At 39.2% G+C, this 20,832-nt stretch overlaps 1 protein-coding gene and 1 non-coding gene across 2 annotated transcripts in view; one reads left to right on the top strand and one right to left on the bottom strand.

Moving 5' to 3' along the window:
- MAGEE2 (MAGE family member E2) overlaps positions 1-15,189 on the top strand; it is a 47,432-nt gene extending 32,243 nt beyond the window's left edge. Inside the window, exon 5 of the mRNA XM_081564390.1 lies at positions 13,071-15,189. Coding sequence (XP_081420516.1) covers positions 13,098-14,669 — 1,572 coding nt within the window. The 5' untranslated portion in view covers positions 13,071-13,097 and the 3' untranslated portion in view covers positions 14,670-15,189. The remainder of the gene's footprint in view (positions 1-13,070) is intronic.
- TRNAW-CCA (transfer RNA tryptophan (anticodon CCA)) lies at positions 9,923-9,994 on the bottom strand. Its single transcript has one exon. It is a non-coding gene; the product is annotated as a tRNA-Trp (tRNA).
- Positions 15,190-20,832: the final 5,643 nt, after the last annotated feature.

Here is a 20,832-nt window from a genome sequence, read left to right as displayed (position 1 = left end):
AAAATTAGTCTCTTCAGTACATGGTAGTGGGAAAATTGAACAGCTACATATAAAAGGATGAATTTCAAACATTTTTCTAACACCGCATACAAAAATAAACACAAAATGGGTTAAAGACCTAAATGGAAGACTGGATGCTATAAAACTTTTAGGGGAAAACAGGCAAAACACTCTTTGACATAAATTATAGCAATCTTTTTGGATCCATCTCTTAAGGCAAAGGAAATAAAAGCAAAAATAAATAAATGGGACCTAATTAAACTTAAAAGTTTTTGCACAGAAAAGGAAAACATAAACAAAATGAAAAGACAATATAATAAATGGGGGAAAATATTTGCAAATGCTATGATCAATAAGGAATTAATATCCGAAATATATAATCAGCTCATACAGCTCAACATAAAAAATATAACCCAATTAAAAAATGGGTAGAAGAAATGAATAGACATTTCCCAAAGAGGACATACAGATGGTCAACAAGAACGTGAAAAGATGCTTGACATCACTAATCACCAGGAAAATGCATATTGAAATCAATGATATAGCACCTCACACCTGTGAGAATGGCTATTATCAAAAATTACACTATAACAAATTCTGGTGAGGATGTGGAGAAAAAGGAACCTTCATACTCTATCAGTGGGAATGTAAATTGGTGTAGCCGCTATGGAAAAGAGTATGAATGCTCCTCAGAAAATTAAAAATAAAATTAAAAATATTAAAAATAACCATATGATCCAGCAATTTCAGTCCTAGATATATATTCAATAATAATGAAAACACTAATTTAAAAAGATACATGCACCCAAATGTTCATAGCAGCATTATTTACAATAGCCAAGACATGAAAGCAACCTTAGTGTCCATCAACAGATGAATGGATAAAGAAGATATGGTATATACATACAATGGAATAATAGTCAACCATAAGAAAGAATGAAATTTTGCCAAAAACATACATGGACTTAGAGGGTATTTTGGGCTTCCCTGGTGGCTCAGTGGTAAAGAATCTATCTACAAAACAGGAAACACAGGAGGCGTGGGCTGGATTCTTGGATAGGGAAGATCCCCTGAGGAGGGCATGGCAACCCATTCTAGTACTCTTGCCCAGAAAATCCCATGGACCGAAGAGACTGGCGGGCTACAGTTCATGGGGTGGCAAAGAATCAGACACGACTGAAGCTACTGAGCACAGAGGGTACTATGCTTAGTGAAGTAAGTCCTACAGAGAAAGACACTGTATATCATTCATATGCAGAATCTAAAAAATAAAACAAACTAGTAAAAATAACAAAGAAGAAATAGATTCATGGATATAGAGAACAAAGTAGTGGTTATCAGTGGGGAGAGGAAAGAAGGAGGAGCAATATAAGGGTAGGGACCTAAGAGGTACAAGCTATTATGTGTAAAACAAGCTACAAGGATATATTGTACAATACAGGGACTACAGCCAATACTTTATAATAACTATAAATGGAATATAACCTTTATTGTAAAGTAATTAGCCCCCAACTAAAATAAATAAATTTATAAAAAAAAAAAAATAAATAAAGGAACACTTTCCTTAATACCTGTAAAAAAAAAAAAAATTATGAATCACTCTATTGTACACCTTTAACAAATGCAATATTGGACATCAATTATTCAATTAAAAATGTTTAAAATGTTAAATTTTATGTCATATATATTTGACCACAATAAAAATATTGTTTTCAACTTTCAATGGCACCAATAAGAGAATGCACTATCTAAAAATAATGACATCTGTATATTTATTACATGTTGAAAGGATAATATTTTGGAAATATTGTGCTAAATAAAATGTGTTATTAAAATTTTTTAAATAAAAGAAAATAAATTAAATAAAATTCACATGCAAAACCAATTGGGAAAATGATGTACAAATATTTATCAAAATTGAAAATACAAACACTTTAAAAAAAAAGAAAGAAAATACAAGCACTTTTTAACCCATAAATCCTACACTTGGAAACTTATCATATAAAAGTACCACTAAACAATAATATACATACATATATGTGTGATGTTTATTAATATGCTCTTTATAGTTGTAAAGCTTGTAAACAATCTATCAATTGAGAATTGAATCAACTGTATAGTATCCATACTGTAGACTATTATGAAAATATTTAACCATAAGTTTTTAGGACAGGGAGGAAGGAGTCATATCCACAGCACAAGAAGAGATGTCAGCCTTTAACAAAAACAGGGACATGTCACCTTTTATAAAAGGAAAGCATATCGGTAAAGATGTCAGTAAGTTGGTAGCTTTGGGGGATGGAGGCAATGGACTTTCCATCTAATTGTGACTATTTCCTGAATGACAGGTGAAGCAGTCACGAGTTTGCTGTGAGAGAGGGGAAAGGATGCAATAGTGGAGGTTTGAGGTAGGAGAAGGATTTTGGCAATAGGAAAGCAAACGGTAGGGTAGCATATTAAGCTTACTGGGCAATGCTATCTTCCCATCTGAGATTTTGAGTTCTTGTATATAAATGAGACCAAGCAGTAGGGATGTGTGGATATCTTCAGGCACAATACTAATGTTGGAGAAATTGAGAGTTTATTATGCTATAAATTTGTGTGCACCTGTTTGTATATATTTAAATCTTTTTATTTCTCTCATGCATTAAAATCATTGTATGACCACCAACTAAAATCATCTCAAGGACCCCCATGCATTCCAAATGGAAAAACATTGCCTTAAAAGTGTTCCTACCATGTACAAATATCACCTGCTCTATGAAGCATTGCCAGACATCCAGAGACATGGTAAAGAACTCCTTCTCCTATGTCTCAACAGCATCTTGCACTTAATCTTATTCAGCTCCTTAAAGACATGGACTGTGTCTTTAAAAAATGCATCCCCATGACCTTACAGGATCTGAAACCTGGAACATAGTGGAGCCTTGCTGACTGACTGATGGGAGAGAGCCAAGTGCTCGTCAAGATTTTGAAAACTGAATTTTAAAAACTAATCCTGGGTTGGGAAGATCCCCTGGAGAAGGGAAAAGCCCTTCATAACATCCACCAAACACCTATTTGCCACCATCTGAGATACAGCTGGGCCACGCTTGTCCTTAGGAAAAAAAAATGTTCCCTAGAATATCACTGTGGACCTGAAATCCTCGCTTTAAGGGAATTAAAGAGATATGATTCTCACCAGGAATACAGCAGCCATGTAATCTATTAATACCTAAACTCTAAATGTAGGAAAGCTTCATTCAATGTTGTTTTAAGTCCTTGCTTCTTCCCTTAATCTACACTTTGTTCCTGGGTGCTCTTTCCTAACTTGATAGTTTTAAATGCAATCTCTAGCCCAGATATCTCCATATTCACAAGTCCCAAAGCTTACTTGACCCTGTTCTTTGAATGAATAATAAGCCACTTCAAATATGATATGGCCAAAATAGAACTATTGATTTCCTCTAAGCAAACCTGTTCCTATCCCAATTGCCACTATCATTGTAAAATTCATCCCTATGTACCAAACCACTTAAGCCAAAGCTTTAAATTTTACTCTGAATAGTCCCCACATTTCCTTGCTCCCTACATATAATACATCACCAAATCTTAATTCTTCCTAAGAAATACTGAGAATGTACAAAATTTTCTCCTTCTCATACCATAATTCAAATCAAATCTACCATTATCACTAACCTAGGTTATTCCAATAGTTAATAGTCTCTAATCTTGCTTTTTTTCTGTTCTACCATCCATTCACCAGAGAGCAGCCAAAATAATCTCTTCAAAACATTATGTCCAAACTACCCAAAGCCACATACAGATTCAACACAATCCCCACCAAAATACCAATGTCATTCTTCACAGAAATAGAAAAAGCAAACCTAAAATTTATATAGAATCACAAAAGTGACTGAATAAACAAAACAATCCTAAGGGAAAAGAACAAAGCTAGAGGTATCACACTTTCTGATTTCAGACTCTATTACTAAGCTGTCATAATAGAAACAGTATGACACTGGCATAAAAATAGACACATGAACCAGTGGAACAGAATACAGAACCCAGACTTAAAGCCCACATATATGGTCAACTAATATATGACAATGGACCCAAGAATATCCAATAGAGAAAGAATAATCTCTTCAACAGATGGTGTTGTAAAAACTGGATGAACATATGCAGAACAACAAAATTGGGCCCTTGTATTACATCATTCACAAAAGTTAACTCTAAATGGATTAAATACTAATATAGGAACTGATACCATAAAATTCCTTGAAGAAAATGTAGGGGGAAAGTTCATTGACATTGGTTTTGGCAATATTTTTTTGTATGTGGCACCAAATCAAGCAACAAAACACAAAAGCAAAAATTTACAAGTGGGCTACACCAAATTTAAAAGATTCTGTACAACAAAAGAAACAATTAAAAGAATTAAAAGACAACCTACAGAATGTGAGAAAAAAGTTTGCAAAGCATGTATCAGTTAAGGGGTTAATATCCAAAGTATATAAAGAACTCATATAATTTAACAACAACAACAAAGAAAACTTTCTATTTTTTTTTAATGGTAAAAAGAACTAAAAGGACATTTTTCCAAAGAGGACTTCAAATGTCCAGTAGGCACCTGAAAAGATGCTCAACATCACTAACCATCAGGGAAATGGAAATCAAAATCAAAAAAACCTCACACTTGTTGAAATGGCTATTAAGAAGAATACAAGAGATAACAAGTATTTGTGAGAATGTGGAGGAAAGGGAATGTAAATTAGTTCAACCACTATGAAAAACAACATGGAGGTTTCTCCAAAATTAAAAATAGATCTAACATACGATTAGCAATTCCAGTACTGAGCACATACCAAAAGGAAATGAAAACAAGATATTGAAGAAATAAATGCACTTCCATGTTTATTGCAGCATTATTCACAGGAGCAAAGGTATGGAAACAACCTAAGTGCCCACTGATGAATAAATGGATAAAGAGATATAGATAGGGAATTCCTTGGCAGTCCCATGTTTAGGACTCAGTGCTCTCACTGTTGGGGCCCTGGGTTCAATCCCTGGCCAGGGAACTAAGATCCTGCAACCTGTGCAATGTGGACAAAAAAACAATGTAGACCATCAACAGGCACATGAAAAAAAAAAAAACTGTTCAACATCATTATCAGGGAAATGCAAATCAAAATCACAGTGAGATATCACCTCATGCCCACTATAATGACTATTATAAAGATGCGAGAAATAACAAGCATCGAGAGGATGTCTTAGTTTTGTTGATGGGAAGGTAAATTGGTGTAGCCACTTTGGAAAACAGTGTGGAGATTCCTCACAAACAATTAAAAATAGTACTTCTATATGAGTACAGCTAATCTACTTCTGATATTTATCCAAAGAATATGAAAACACTAATTCAAAAAGATATATGCACTCCTACGTACATCTCAGTATTATTCACAATAGCAAAGAAATGTAAATACCATAAGTGTCCATCAATGGATGAATGTTAAAGAAGATGTGAGATACATACATACACACACACACATACACACACACACACACACACACACAGCCTGAAATACTACTATTCAGCCATTAAAAAAAGACTGAAATCCTACCATTTGCCATAACATGGATGGACCTGGAAGGTATTTGCTAAATGAAGTCAGAGAGAGAAAACCAAATGCCATGTAACTTTGCTCATAAGTGGAATCTAACAAAAAGAAGAAAACCAATGAGCAAACAAAATAAAACAAAAACAAACCCATAGATACAGAAAATGATGTAGTGGTTACCAGAAGAGAAGGGGGTTGGGGTTGGGCAAGATGGGTGAACAGGGTCAACTGTATGGTAATGGATGGTGACTAAACTGGTGATGGTGATCACTTTGTAGTGTATATAGATGCTGAAATACAATACTGTATACCTAAAGCTTATATAATAAATAAATAAATTCCAGATTATTTTTAGATTTAAAAATGAAAGTAAAACTATAAACAAATGGAACCTAATAAACCTTAAAAGCTTTTGCATAGCAAAGGGAACTATAAACAAGATGAAAAGACAGCCCTCAGAATGGGAGAAAATAATTGCAAATGAAGCAAGTGACAAAGGATTATCTCCAAATTATATAAGCAACTCATACAGCTGAATATCAGAAAAGTAAACAACCCAATCAAAAATTGGACAGAAGACCTAAAAAGACATTTCTCCAAAGAATACATACAGATAGCCAATAAACACATGAAAAGATGCTCAACATTGCTCATTATTGTGCTTAGATGTTCAGTCATGTCCAACTCCTTGTGACCTCATGGACTGTAGCCCTCCACGTTCCTCTGTCTATGTGGCTCTCCAAGAATACTGGAGCGGGGTGCCATTTCCTCCTCCAGGGGATACTCCTGACCCAGGATTGAACCTGTGTCTCTTATGTCTCCTGCATTGGCAGGTGCATTCTTTACCACTAGTGCTACCTCATTATTAGAGAAATGTAAATCAAAACTACAATGAGGTATCACCTCACACCAGTCAGAATGGCCATAATCAAAAAATCTACAAACAATAAATGCTGAAGAGGATATGGAGAAAAGGGAACTCTCCTGCACTGTTGGTGGTAATGTAAACTGATTCCATTAGCCATAATGGAAAACAGTATGGAGATTCCTTTAAAAACTAGTAATAACTCTATCATATACCCCAGCAATCCCACTACTGGGTATATACCCTGAGAAAACCACAATTCTAAAAGACACATGTACCCCAAGTTTATTGCAGAAATATTTACAATAGCTAGGACATGGAAGCAACCTAGGTATCTGTTGACAGATGAATGGCTAGCAAAGATGTGGTGCATATATACAATAGAATATTACTCAGCCATAAAAAGTAACAAATCTGAATCAATTGTAGCAAGGTGGATGAACTTAGAGCCTCTTATACAGAGTGAAATAAGTCAGAAAGAGAAAAATAAATATCATATATTAATGCATAGAAAAATGGTACTGATGAACCTAGTAGAGAATGGACTTGTGGCCACAGCAGGGAAAGGTGAGTGTGAGACGAATTGAGAAACTGGCTTTGACATATATACACTCTCATGTGTAAAACAGATAGTGAGAAGTTGCTATATAACACAGGGAACCCAGCCAGGTGCTCTGTGATGACCTAGAGGGGTGAGATGGGGGAGGGGAGGGAGACTCAAGAGGGAGGGATATACATATAATTATGACTGATTTGTGTTGTAAGGCAGAAACCAACACAATACTGTAAAGCAAATTTCCACCAATTAAAAAAAATTAATCTTTTAAACATAGAAAAATCTCACTGTGAACCTGGAGTAGGCAAAAATTTCTTAAATAGCACTAACCAGAAAGGATATTAATTGATAATTTGTACTATATAATAACTATTAAGTCCTATTCATTTAATGAGAACATTAAGATAGTGAAAAGGCAACCTGTATATTAGAGAAGATATTTAAAATATGCATATTTGACAATAAACTTGTATACATAAAATATAAAAACTCTACAAATCAACAGGAAAAAACTGAGAACCCAGTAGAAAAAATGCAAAACACTTTAACAGGTCATTACAAAGAAGATATCCAAATGGCTAATAAATATGTGAAACGGAGCTCAATTTCCTTTGTCATCAGTGAAAAGTAAATCAAAGTCACAATGCCATATCACTGCACCACCCATCAAAATATTAACAGTTATAATGGAAAAGAAAAAATGCACCAAATGTCAGTGAAGATGTGGAGAAACCAGAACACTTGTTCCTTGGTCATGGCAGTATGAATTGATATAGCCACTTCAGGAAACTCTTTGTCAGAAGCTGAACATATGTATAACCTATGATCCAGCAATGGCATTCTTAGATGCCCGATGTAAATGCATGCAAAAGTTCATTAAAAGATATGTACTATAATATTCATAACAGCACTAATTATTCTAAAAACTGGAAAAAACTCAAATGCTCATCAACAGTAGAATGGATTTTAAAGTTCTGATATGTTCACAAAATAATATACAGCAATGAAAATGAATGATTGACAGCTACAAGCACTAATATGAGTGAATTTCACAAATATATTGAATGAAAGAAGCTAGACACACACAAATTATACCACAAGATTCCAATTACATAGAGTTAAAAAATAGGAAGAATGAATCTATGATGTTAATATTTAGGTGTTTACCCTTGGGGCAGAGGGTGTTGTAATGAGTGGAGCAAGGTGCAAGGGTGGGCTTCTGATTGGTTATAATATTCTGTTTGTTAACTAGTTGTTGGTTACACAAATACATCCAATTTGTGAAAATTAATTGATCTGTTTGCTTGTATTTTATGAACTTTTCTATAGAAATGTTATATTTCAATAAAAAGCATGGGGAAAAGAGAAGACTAGGAATGACATAGGCCAAAATGCAAGCAATAAATATCTCAGGTTGGTGGAAACATGAATAATTTTTGAAAAAAAATTTTATATGTTTTTACATCTTCCAACTTAATAACAATAATCAGATCTTGTTATTTGACTCAATAAAAATACAATTGTTTAAAAAATAAATTGAGTGATCATTACAATTTTAGATATGAAAGAATGCATATTACTAAAAAAAATTAGGGTATAATTAACACAATGCGGTATCCATAGAGTAATATCCAGGAATGAGATTTTTTTCCTTTTAATTTTTTTAATTTATTTATTTTTTGGCTGTGCTGTGCAGCATGTGAGATCTTAGTTTCCTGACCAAGGATTGAACCTGGGCCCCCTACACTGGAAGCACAGAGTCTTAAACACTAGACCACCAGGGAAGTCCCTCCTTTTAATTTTTAACTGAAGTATACTTAACATACAACATTATATTACTTTCAAGTGTACAACATAGTGATTCAACGTTTATATACATAACAAATAGAGCACCACAGTGATTCTAGTTACCATCTGTCACCAGACAAATTTATTACAATATTATTGACTAAATTTGCTATGCTGTACATCACATACCTGTAACTTATTTATTTTATAGCTGGAAGTTTGTAGTTCTTAATCCCTTTCATCTATTTCACTCACTCTCCTTTCTCCCTTCCCCTCTCGCAAACACCAATTTGTCATGAATGAGATTTTACATATGTGAATTTTCTATATAATTATATTATTTCATTGAGGACTAACACTTTTTAAATGTAATGTATTTTCTGGGTTAATAATTCTGTAATATATATTTATTTTTTTCATAAACAGAAGTTAACTTTTCTTGATAAAGATAGGTCTGTAATAATTATAATATGCAATTAAAATTTTGAGGACAATTAGTAGATGGAGGATTTCTTGTCCTTACACTGAGTACCCAAACAGAATAGTAATTTATGTTCTAAATTCAATTTTCAACAGTGTTTCTATCTCTTTCCCTTTGAGTGTCTCCCAACTAGCACTTCTTGCTGCTGTCTTCTGACTAACTTCTGGCATCTCCTGTTTTCTTAACGCTCTGCCTTTAATGTCCATTGACCTGGGAAAACAAATGACAACTCTTGTCTGAAAAGCATCTTTTTAAAAAAGCTAAATATGAGTGAAGGGAAAAAAACCCAAATGATACACCATAGCGCACCCACTAAAATGCCCGCAGACAAGACTATAGAGCAGCAAGAACTCTCACACAGTGCCAGTGGAAGTGAAGATTGGTGTGACAATTTCAAAAACTCCCTGGAAATATCTATGTGAACTGAAATCACACACATTTATCATACAGTAATTCCTTTCATAGATTTATTTCCAATGTAAATGAATCTGTGAACCAAAGTGAAGTGAAGTCGCTCAGTCATGTCCGACTCTTTGCGACCCCATGGACTGTAGACCACCAGGCTCCTCCGTCCATGGGATTCTCCAGGCAAGAATACTGGAGTGGGGTGCCATTTCCTTCTCCAGGGGATCTTCCCTACCCAGGGATCGAACCCGGGTCTCCCGCATTGGAGGCAGACGCTTTAACCTCTGAGCCACCAGGGAAGTCCAGAACCAAAAGACAGGTATAAAAAGGTTCATAGCAGCATTTTTGGTAAAAAACACAAACTGAAAAAAAGATAATGTCCACCAGCAATTGACAGGATAGGTTGTGGTACAATCATTCAATGTTAAAGTACATAATAATCCAAATGAACAAATATTGTTATATATAACAAAGATAATAAGATCTAGTGGGGTTTTATTGTAAAAAAAAGAGAGAGAGAGAGCTACAGATGAGTACATGTTGTATAATTCCATTGATATACCAAACTCAGAAACCAGCAAAACTAATCTGTGATGATAGAAGTCAGAATAGGGGTTTCCTCTTGGGACAAGTATGAGGGAAGAGATGGGAGGGGTGCCATAGGAGGTTCTGAAATGCTAGCAATGTTTTGTTTCTTGATTGGCGTAACGTTCATAAGGTGTGTTAAATCTGTTCTGCATTCATGATTTGTATACTTTTCTCTGTATATGTTATATCTCAGTAAAGCACATAATTATAAAGTTAAAATATTTTATTAAAATTATGTGGAAGACAAATGATTATATGGAAAGATATTCACACATTTTTAAAATGCAATAAAGGTCAGAAAATATCAAAAGAATTTCAGAATGGAGAGTACAATCACATCTTTTTACATTCACACTTAGGATGGAAAACATGACATAGGTCACAGTCACAAGCACAGCTCCTTCATTTTTCATTTAGCAAGAACTAGAACTGTTTGGAGACAGGTAAAGTAGAAATGGCTGAGACCAGGAGTGTAGTTTTGTGTGGCTAAGGAACAGATTTCATCGAAGGATGTGCTAGAGGGAATAAAGATGAAAATGGAGAGACAGGTAGGGACCAATTGGTGAAGAATTTGAATGCTGTAGAATGGGATCAGCACATCATTTCACAGGTAAGATATTGTCACTCAGTGCTATTTTTATCTATTAGATACAGGGGTAGTAGAAAATTCAACTCAGCAAAAAAAATGTGAGCTAGATTTCAGGGGGAAATTACATCTTTTTTTTTTTTTTAATGACTGCAGAATTTAAAATCCTCTCTGAACTTACCCCTGGGCAGTAACTGTCTAGACAAGGAGCTTGGGGTCTTTCTGGGGAAGGGGAAAGACCAGGGTGAGGCATCTCATCATATATGATCTCAATTACACCTTTGCAACAGTTCAAAAGATGCTGCAGCTTTCCACAAGATTCTCTGAATATATGATTAGCACGGAAACTGAACATTTCTACCTGGTAGAACATGCACATTCATTTCTATAAATATTTATGTCTTTAGTCCAGCTTGCTCCTGAGCTACCTGCTTTGCTACTTTAAGAAAGCATCTGGAATGTAGAATTGTCAGGTTAAAGTGTCTGGCCCCTCATGTGAAGGTAGTGCCCTCTGAAGGAATTTCAGGGCACAAGATAACTGAATGCAACATTACTATCAAGAATTTTAGGAAGGATTTCAATTGTGGCTGCAGAAAAATGCAAATTTTTCTTCTTCTCAATATTCCACCGCATACTCTGATGGTTGAGAGCTAGGATTTAGCTCAATTACTTTGGTAGCACTCCCAGAATATAAAACAACTGACCTCTCTTCCTAGTCAAAGTATTTGAATTATGCCTGCCTAAACACACGACCAAACACCTGAATAATCAGGTCCTGTTCTGGTGTTGCTGTTCTCACCTCATGGAGCCCCAACTGCTAAATGAAGAAACAGAAAATCCAATCATTTCTGTCTTATCACCTTCATCCTCATCTCCTTACCTTCCTAGTGCACTTTGACTCTAGCCACCCTGAATGATCAGTAGTATGCAAACTTACTTTGTACTTTCATACCTCTGAGCCTTTTCTGATGCTGATCCCTCAGCCTAGAAAGCCCTTATAAATCCTTTGCATCCTATTCATCGCTTGGAGCTCAGTTCGTTCTTGAGGCATGTGTCCCCAACCCAAGACACCTCAGACTAAGCTGTAATTTGTTGCTTGTTCCTTCTTCTGTGTTTGTGCTGTAAGTTAACTGTCCCTCCATCAGAGCACATATTTTCAACTACTTTAATTACAAGTGCCTTAAATAAACAGGGCTAATCATCTGTGATGGGCAGATGGTATGAGAGAAAGTACTTTTATTGAGACTCTGGCAGACAGGTTCAAATCCTGATCTCTTCCACTTGTTTTTGCCTGACTTTGGACTGGTAAATTCACCTGACTCAGTTTCCTCGTCTGTAAAATGAGGACCATTAAGAGTAGTTACCTCATAGTTAAGATTAAGTGATTCAATGAGATAAGTGAAAACACCAGAAATAGTGTCTGGCACATACAAGTGCTCCACTATTATTACCATTGTTTGACCCTACTCCAGAATGTAAGCTCTACACAGAAAGGGATAATCATTACGTTTGTACTCTGGTGTACCCCTAGTACCCAGTACTGTGCCTAGCATGTGACACATTGCTCAGTCACTTCAGTAGTGTCCGACTCTCTGCGACCCCATGGGCTGTAGCCAACTAGGCTCCTCTGTCCATGGGATTTTCCAGGCAAGAGTACTGGAGTGGGTTGCCATTGCCTTCTCTGATGTGACACATACTCAAGAAATATATGCTGAATGAGTGCATGAAATAATGAATCTGTGAAGTAACTCTCATCTTCAGTATCCTCCCCTCCAAATCCTCTACTGCCTATTAGCTTTACACCTCACAGAAAAACTTTGTGGTGCTTCATTGAACATCCCCCATCCCTTACCCCTTTGCTTTACCTCTGTTTATTACCCCCTTTCATGAATTCTCTCTAACAAGTTTGACTGTAGCAGGAACCACTCCAACAGCAACTCTAGCCAGGCAGAAGTAGGGGGCGGGAGTGGGGGACTTAGAGCGGGGCGTGGCCACCACGTCGCAGAACCCGACTGCGCCTGCGTAGGCTGCGGCAAAACCTAGCTCTGTGAGGTTTGCGGTCATTGCTGGCTGGTGTTTGTGTAGGAAGATAGCTCCTCTCACCAGCTGTCACTTCTGACCCGCCCAGCTCCCGGGCCTCTGGCTTTGGCTTTGTGCTGAGGCGCCAACACACCCACCATCCTCTCTCTGACGGATCGCAGACCTCCCTGTTCCTGTCTCCTGGAACCATGTCTCTGGTAAGCAAGAATGCATGCCACCGCAGCGCAGAGACCACTGCAGATTACAGCGACTTCCATGGTGAGATGCAGGCTACTGATGCCTCTGGGCTCCCCGCCTCCGTGATAGTTCCTGATGCCCCCCAGGGCCCTCAGGCGCCGGTCGACCCTCAGGTTGCCAGCGCTTGCCAAGCTGCGCAGGACCCGAAAGACCTCGATGTGCTGATTGATGAGCAGTCCCGACGTTTGGGGGCGCTCAGGGTGCACGATCCTCTAGAAGACAGGTCGATTGCTTTGGTGAATTTCATCCGTATGAAAAGCCAAATCGAGGGGTCTATTCAGCAGACAGAGATGTTGGAGTTCCTCAGAGAATACTCAGATCAGTTCCCTGAGATCCTCAGACGAGCCTCAGCCCATCTTGATCGGGTCTTTGGGTTGAATCTGAGGGTTCTTGATCCCCAAGCTGACACCTACAACCTAATCAGCAAACGGGGTCTCCAGACCAATGACTGGATAGCAGAATCCCTGGACATGCCAAAGGCAGGTCTCCTGGCCTTGGTCCTAGGTCACATTCTCCTAAACGGTAACCGAGCAAGAGAGACCTCCATTTGGGATCTGGTGCTAAAGGTTGATGTGTTAGGTGAGCCCCAGAGGATCAACATCCCCTTTGGGAACACAAGGAACCTCCTAACTACTGACTTTGTGCGTATGCGATTCTTGGAGTACTGGCCAGTTTATGGCACTAATCCCCTCGAATTTGAGTTCTTGTGGGGCTCTAGAGCCCACAAAGAAATCACAAAGATGGAAGCCCTGAAGTTTGTGGCAGAGGCCCATGATGAAGAACCCTGGAGCTGGCCAGAAGAATATAATAAGGCCCTAGAAGCTGACAAGGCCAAAGAAAGAAGCCAGGCTGCTGGCTTAGAGTTCTGGTCAGAAGACACTATGAATGATAAGGCAAATGATTTGGTCCAGTTGGCCATTAATGTCACAGAGGAGTTGCTACCTATACATCAGGATGAGCTATTGGCTCACACTGGCAAAGAATTTGAGGATGTGTTTCCAAATATCCTCAGTCGAGCTACTCTAATACTTGATCTGTTCTATGGGTTCTCTCTGATTGAGGTTGATACCAGTGAGCACATTTACCTCCTTGTCCAGCAACCAGAATCAGAAGAAGAGCAAATGATGCTAGAAAGCCTGGGGAGACCCACTCAAGAATATGTGATGCCAATCCTGGGTTTGATCTTCCTAATGGGCAACCGTGTCAAAGAGGCCAACGTCTGGAATTTGCTTCGGAGATTTGGTGTGGATGTAGGAAGAAAGCATGCCATCACCTGCAAACTTATGAGACAGCGCTACTTGGAATGCAGGCCACTGTCCTATTCTAATCCAGTTGAATATGAGCTTCTATGGGGTCCTCGAGCTCACCTTGAAACCACGAAAATGAAAGCCCTGGAGTACATGGCCAGGCTCTACAGAAAACAACCACAGGACTGGCCAGAGCAATATAGAGAGGCTGTTGAAGATGAGGAGGCCAGAGCCAGATCTGAGGCAACTGCCATGTTCTTCTTTGGCCCCATGTGAAGTCTGAGGGAAGTGTGTCACTTCAGTTAGGTGGCATCAATTAAAGGGGCCTGGGAAATGGGTACTGGGGCCCCAAATCAGAAATCGGGCAGGGTTGGTGTGAAAAGTACACATTGTGCTTGCTATTTGTGTTCCATTTCTAATAGTATTTTTTCTTCCTTTGAATATACCCTGAATTAGATTCATGATCAGTGTTTAAAAATAGAATTGCTCATTTGTCATTCCTGTCTTGTTTCATTATAAAAGTTCATATGGCTGCATAAAATGTATTGGTAATATTTACATTTTTCTATGATGTGGAAGAAAATATATAGCTTTTCTTTAACCATTTGAAATAATCAATGAAATGGTCTCATACAGGAGTTAAGTAATAGCAGTGATAATATACACACAAGAAAAACAAACACAAAATCATTGGCCTGTTGATGTTCTCCCATCGTGTCTACTGTTTTATTTTTTAAAAATTACTGGCATTTACCTGTATTTGCTTTGTGGTTCCAGAGTGTAATGAAAAATAAAAGCTTAATGAATTAGGCTCCATGCTTAAGTACTATTTTATTCAACAAACATTTATTAAGTATCTGCCATGCTCTAAGCACAGTGCTTTATGCTAGAAATATAAGGGTGAGGAAGAACCAGTTGAGCCCCAGAGCTTAAGGGGGAGGGTCTGTGGAAGTAAACCAACAATTATATTATTGCTGTGGCAAGTGGTATAATAGGGGTAAGCTCAGAGATCTATGAGAGTTTGCAGGTGTAACTCCCAACTAAACTGCAAGTTGTGGCAGGGGTCAGTGAAGGGGCAGGGGTGTCACACAAATGGAGGAGTGGTCAGAGGTGGTGGCAAGGGAGGATGAGGTGGTATGCAGGGCTAGGGACAAGTTAACCTTTAGTGACTTCTATTGTAAGACCTGAGGTTGGGAAGAGGGAGGGAAGGAGGGCTAGTCCATGAAGTCAGGGGCAGTATGTAAAATTGCTTCGTGGGATTTACATGAAGCTCAGGAAGACAATGTTGAATTCAAGTTAAGAGCAGAGTGGGAGAGATAAGCCTGTGGCAGAGATAACAAAGGTTCATATTCTCAGAGAGTGGGTCTTAGAAATCAACAATGGTTCTCCTGAAGGCAGCTAGTCTTGGATCTCCGTCAGACCTAACAGTCCACGTGGAGGAACTCTGAATGGCAACCTCGGCTGCGCTGTTTATTTCTGCACTCAAGCCGTTAAGGTCAGTGTCAGTATTTTGATTTTCTTCATCCAGATCTGGGATCTCGCAGCTTCTAACCCTGCTCTCAGCTCTCCCCTAGAGAGCTGGCAGCAGCAGCTAATAATTCCTGTAAGGGAGCCCTGGCTTGGTAGTACATTATACCTAAAGTCACCTCTAACGCAAGGTTGAGGGGGGAGGAAGGGGGCTGCCTATCAGGTTTTATGCTTCGTCTCCTCCTGGCATCTATAAGCTTTCTGCCCTTTCATCCATTTAATCACTAGAGGCTACCCTCAACTGCCACCTCCTATCAGATGGAAGAGAGGACTTTCCTCACATTTTCGTCAGTCTCAAGAAGAGAACAACACAATCGTCTAACGGGGGAGAGGGGACAGGAAGAGAGGGGATACACTCTTTCGGCCCCAAATCCAGCAGGAGTGCAGAAGGCAAACAGGAGCTGCCTGCTTGGGGAAATCACTGCGCAGGCGCGCACAGCGGTTGCCTGGGCGATAGCGCCCCGGCTAGTCTCAGAGATCTCCCCTATCGTTGCATTCCCAGGAAAACTAAAGGCTAAGGGCGGAATTTCCAGTGACAAGAAAATGTGTAACTGGAGAACTAAAGGGGTTCTTTAAAATAGAATGGAGGTGGAGTTGTGAGGCAGGAGAATATTCAATTAAAAATCTGGGAGGGAGGGAGGGAGGTGGGTGGGGGGTCCAGGAAGGGGAACACATGTAAACCCATGGCTGATTCATGTCAATGTATGGCAAAAACTATTACAATATTGTAAAGTAATTAGCCCCCAACTAAAATAAATAAATTTATAAAATTAAAAAAAAGAAAAGAAAAAAAAATCTGGGACCTTGAAATAGTGTACGACTTCCAAGATAAACTGAGTCTCTCATTCTTCAGCCTCCTTGGACCCTTAATCTGTACATGCTTGTGAGGTGGGGGAAGGAGGACAAGCTGATAAGTCCCAAGTTTTCCTTGCTCTGATTTTTTGGGGGGATTGTTAAACTCCTGGATCCTCAAATACATCAGTTCTTCTGGGGGCACCAGTAGAGAAAAACCTGCCAAGGGAAAGGTGTAGAATCTGGATCAACCACAATGTAAAGCTGCCAACTTTTTTAATACTAAATTTATGTTAGGCATTGTGCTGGGTTCTTCATCTTTTTTAGCTCCAATCTCACCACCAGTTCTCCAATAAGCATTTTAATAGTCCCATTTGATACCATGGGAAACCGAGGCTTAGGTAATGTACCCAACGTCACACAGCCAGTCAATGAGAGCTGGGATTAGAGGCTGCCTTTGGCTACAACGGATACTGTTTACAATGCATAGCATCACAGGCCTTTGCTATGTCCTTACTCAAATTTATTGACTCTCAAGAAATACAAGGAACGGCTATATGCCAGACTGGGAGGGGCTTAAGACAACAGCTCTCCAAAGGAGGATGAAAGTGTGGCTGAAATTTCTCCAGGCTCTTCTTTGTTCCACCACTCAGGCTCCATGAGAGCTGTAGGTGTAGAGTATACATTTCTTTCCAGTCTCCCTACTCTGTCCTATGAGTCTTCCCCACTTCATTCTCTTCTGCATGCTTCCAGCCTTATCTGCTGGCTTTTACCCAGGGAGCATCAAACATCACCATTTCTGAGCCTCCAGAAGTGTTGGCAATGTTTTGTTTTGCTATTTTTTTTTTTGTAATCCTGAAACAACAATGATCTGATAGAGCTCCTGCCTTGCCCAGGGGAGCTAGGGATGCAAAAACAGAAGTGAAAAATAGCTCCTGTGTCACAGATGCCACATGTAGTTTCCCAGAAGTATCAAAGGTGAGGCTTGTACAGAACACATGCCAATGATAAGGGAAAAGGTATAGTATCTTAGTAACTACAGCCATTCCTTTGAAGATCATGAAAGGCCTGGGTATTCTCCTTTATTCAAGTACCAAATTAGAATTAGCACCCTTTAGGGGAAACACTTAGGGGTAGAAATGAGTGTCAGGCAAACAATATTTACAAACAATGTTTGAATTACTCTGAAGTATTAAATACAATCACCATTAAGCCTTTAGAACACCGGACAAAATACCCTTCTTATCTGTGTAAATTAATTTGTGAAATGGTACAGTCTGAGTTCATTTGCAGACTCTTTGGGCTATTGATATCCACCAGGTATTGAAGTTTTGGCCAAGGTGGGTTTTGCAGAATGGGTGTTGGTTAGATATGGACTCAGTATCCTATATGTACAATGCAATCCAGAGTCCCCTTTGATCCGTGATTGGGATTCGTGCTGGGGAAAAAGCATTGAGAATATATGCATGTTCAGGGTTTCCCTGGTGGGAATCCACTTGGGATGCAAGAGACTGCCTGCAATGCAGGAAACACAGGTTTCGATCCCTGGGTCGGGAAGATCCCCTGGAGAAGGAAATGGCAACCCACTCCAGTATTCTTGCCTGGGAAACCCCATGGACAGAGGAGCCTGGCAGGCTACAGTCTATAGGGTCTCAAGGAGTCAAACAGGACTGAGTGATTGAGCACATAGGAGCCCCCTCATTTGGAGAGAATGGGCAGTTATGGAAGCCTTTTCCTGCCCTTGTCTTCATCAGTTTCAGTAAACTTATCACAAATAAGCATTACAATCCAAGGAAAAGTTGAGCTGGACTGACAAATGTGGACTTCAAGGCAATTCTCCTAGCCCCAGGATTACCGTCCCTAAACCCTCCAATACCAACAATCTAGACCAAACTGCAAGTACCCTTCACATTTAGACAAGGACCCCACAGTATCCTCCTCCTTCCTAGAGAGTATCTCCATGCAGGGAGATTTTTCACTCAACAGTTTCTCCTCCCCTTCCATGAATACTCAAAAATGTCTTAAGGAATTTTCTGCAGGCAGGGTTTGAGGCTAGTTGCAAATAAAGTTGGAAAAGAATAATCAGAGTAAGTCGTGCTCCCTGAGATACTTTGTTCTAGTGCCCATATGAACATTCTAAGCATAAGGCTGCTGCTGCTGCTAAGTCGCTTCAGTTGTGTCCGACTCTGTGTGACCCCACAGACGGCAGCCCACCAGGCTCCACTGTCCCTGGCATTCTCCAGGCAAGAACACTGGAGTGGGTTGCCATTGCCTTCTTCACTAAGCATAAGGAGAGGATAGTATATCAGAATGGCTATGAACTCTGGATCTGGACAATGCTGGCTCTGCAACTTCCTAGCCATATGACCTATACAAGTTACTCAACATCTCTTTCTAAACCACTCAAAGCTGTTTTCAAGAAATTGATAGAAAAGCCCAGGTTCACACATTTATTATTTGATGACATCAGAACTATAACCCAGGCCAATTGTATCTTATTCTAGCAGTATTTACATCCTACATCAGTGATTTTAAGACTGCTAATTATCAACACCTTGGTAGCTGAGTTCAAATGAATACTGCGTTCTTAGACTTACTAGTGTTTGTTTACTTTAGTAAATATTTCAGGTGAATATTAGCCCTAGATAGTTTTGAATTACTCAGGTCTAGCTGCATTGGTAATATATTCTTTACAGACACCTATCCATAAGACACTTTTTAGGAGCTCATGTGTAGTCTCTTTAAGTAGGCCTCAGTGACCTACAGATAATCATCTGCTTTATATACCACTCCAGGAGTCCCAAATAGTAAGGATGACTTCTCATATAAAGTGGCAGGATTAGAAAGGGATTTGGGAGCTGAAGCCTAAAGTCTGAACAGCCTGTCCCAAGCTGCCTTTCTCCTGAAAGCACTTGCTTTGGCATGGGCTGGCCAGGGTAGGGCATCTGTTCTCTGAGTGTCCACTTCCCTTGAAATATAGAAGAGAAGGAGGATGTAGAAAGGGAGGACACAAGAATATCATTGCTTCTGAAGCTGCCCTCTGTTCTGAAGCTTCAGCCATACCTCAGAAAAGCTTCCCTGCTGGTAAGGGCTGAAGGCTACAGGGTACCCTGGAATGGGCCCAGTCTGGATTGCTCTCCTTCTGCAATACAAAGAGGATTGCTGTCCTAGAAGAAGATGTTCATTATTCCAGTGAAGTAGACCACCCTGAGATCCAGCTGTGAAGGCCAGGTGTGGAAAACTGGATGCACACAGGACTGCTCTCCTTTCTCTGGATTGGAGGCAGGGTGGGGGAGAGTATAAGGACTGGGATGGAGGAAGTAAATAGGGGGAGCTTTGGCACAACTGTTAACCATTTATATGATGTTTCCTCACACATATACAGCCATGGACATCCTCATAGTTCCTAACAGGGACATGCTGAGTGAAGAGAAGTTGATCACTAGATCTGACAGGGAACAAAGTGGCCCCTGAGGTCAATGGCAGCACCAAAGTATCTTGTATAGATGAACTTCATTGCTAATCCTACCAACAAGGAGTCAGGCCCAGCTCAGCTCAATCCTCAGGTACTTCCACTTAAGACAGTCTTGGCCCCTGAGACTCACTTATACTGGAGGAGCACCTGGTTTGTCCAAAACTCACCCACCTGGCTCAGTTTAACAAGCAATTGCTGAATGCCCGATATATGTGTAACACATACTGGCCTTGTTGTATTAGATACTGAGACACAGGGATGATTCAGATAAGGCCCCTACCTTGTCTGTGTTCCAACTATATGATCAATCTAATAAGATTTTTATTTCAATGTGTACCTTTTTCATCTCTAGAATTTCTAATCGCTCTTTTTCAAATATACCTTATTTTAAAAATAAATTCCAGTCCTCTTTTCATCTCTTTAAACATTTTAAGCAGTCTTATTTTTTTCAGTCCTCTGTCTATTATTGCTTATTTCTTTAGTTGTAAATTCTGCCTTTTTTGGGGTCTGCTCAGTGTCCAATGGTGGTGAGTTTTTGTATGGGCATTATAACCTGTATCTGTATGCTAATCTTTAACTGACATTATCTTCTTAGAAGCTCTCTAAGGCTGGCTCTGCTGCCAATTTCTCCCTCTTGCGGAGGAA

Source organism: Giraffa tippelskirchi, chromosome X (assembly GCF_054371585.1).
Source record: "Giraffa tippelskirchi isolate mGirTip1 chromosome X, T2T-mGirTip1v1.2.pri, whole genome shotgun sequence".
NCBI lineage: Eukaryota > Metazoa > Chordata > Mammalia > Artiodactyla > Giraffidae > Giraffa > Giraffa tippelskirchi.
This window is presented reverse-complemented; position numbering and strand designations above follow the sequence as displayed.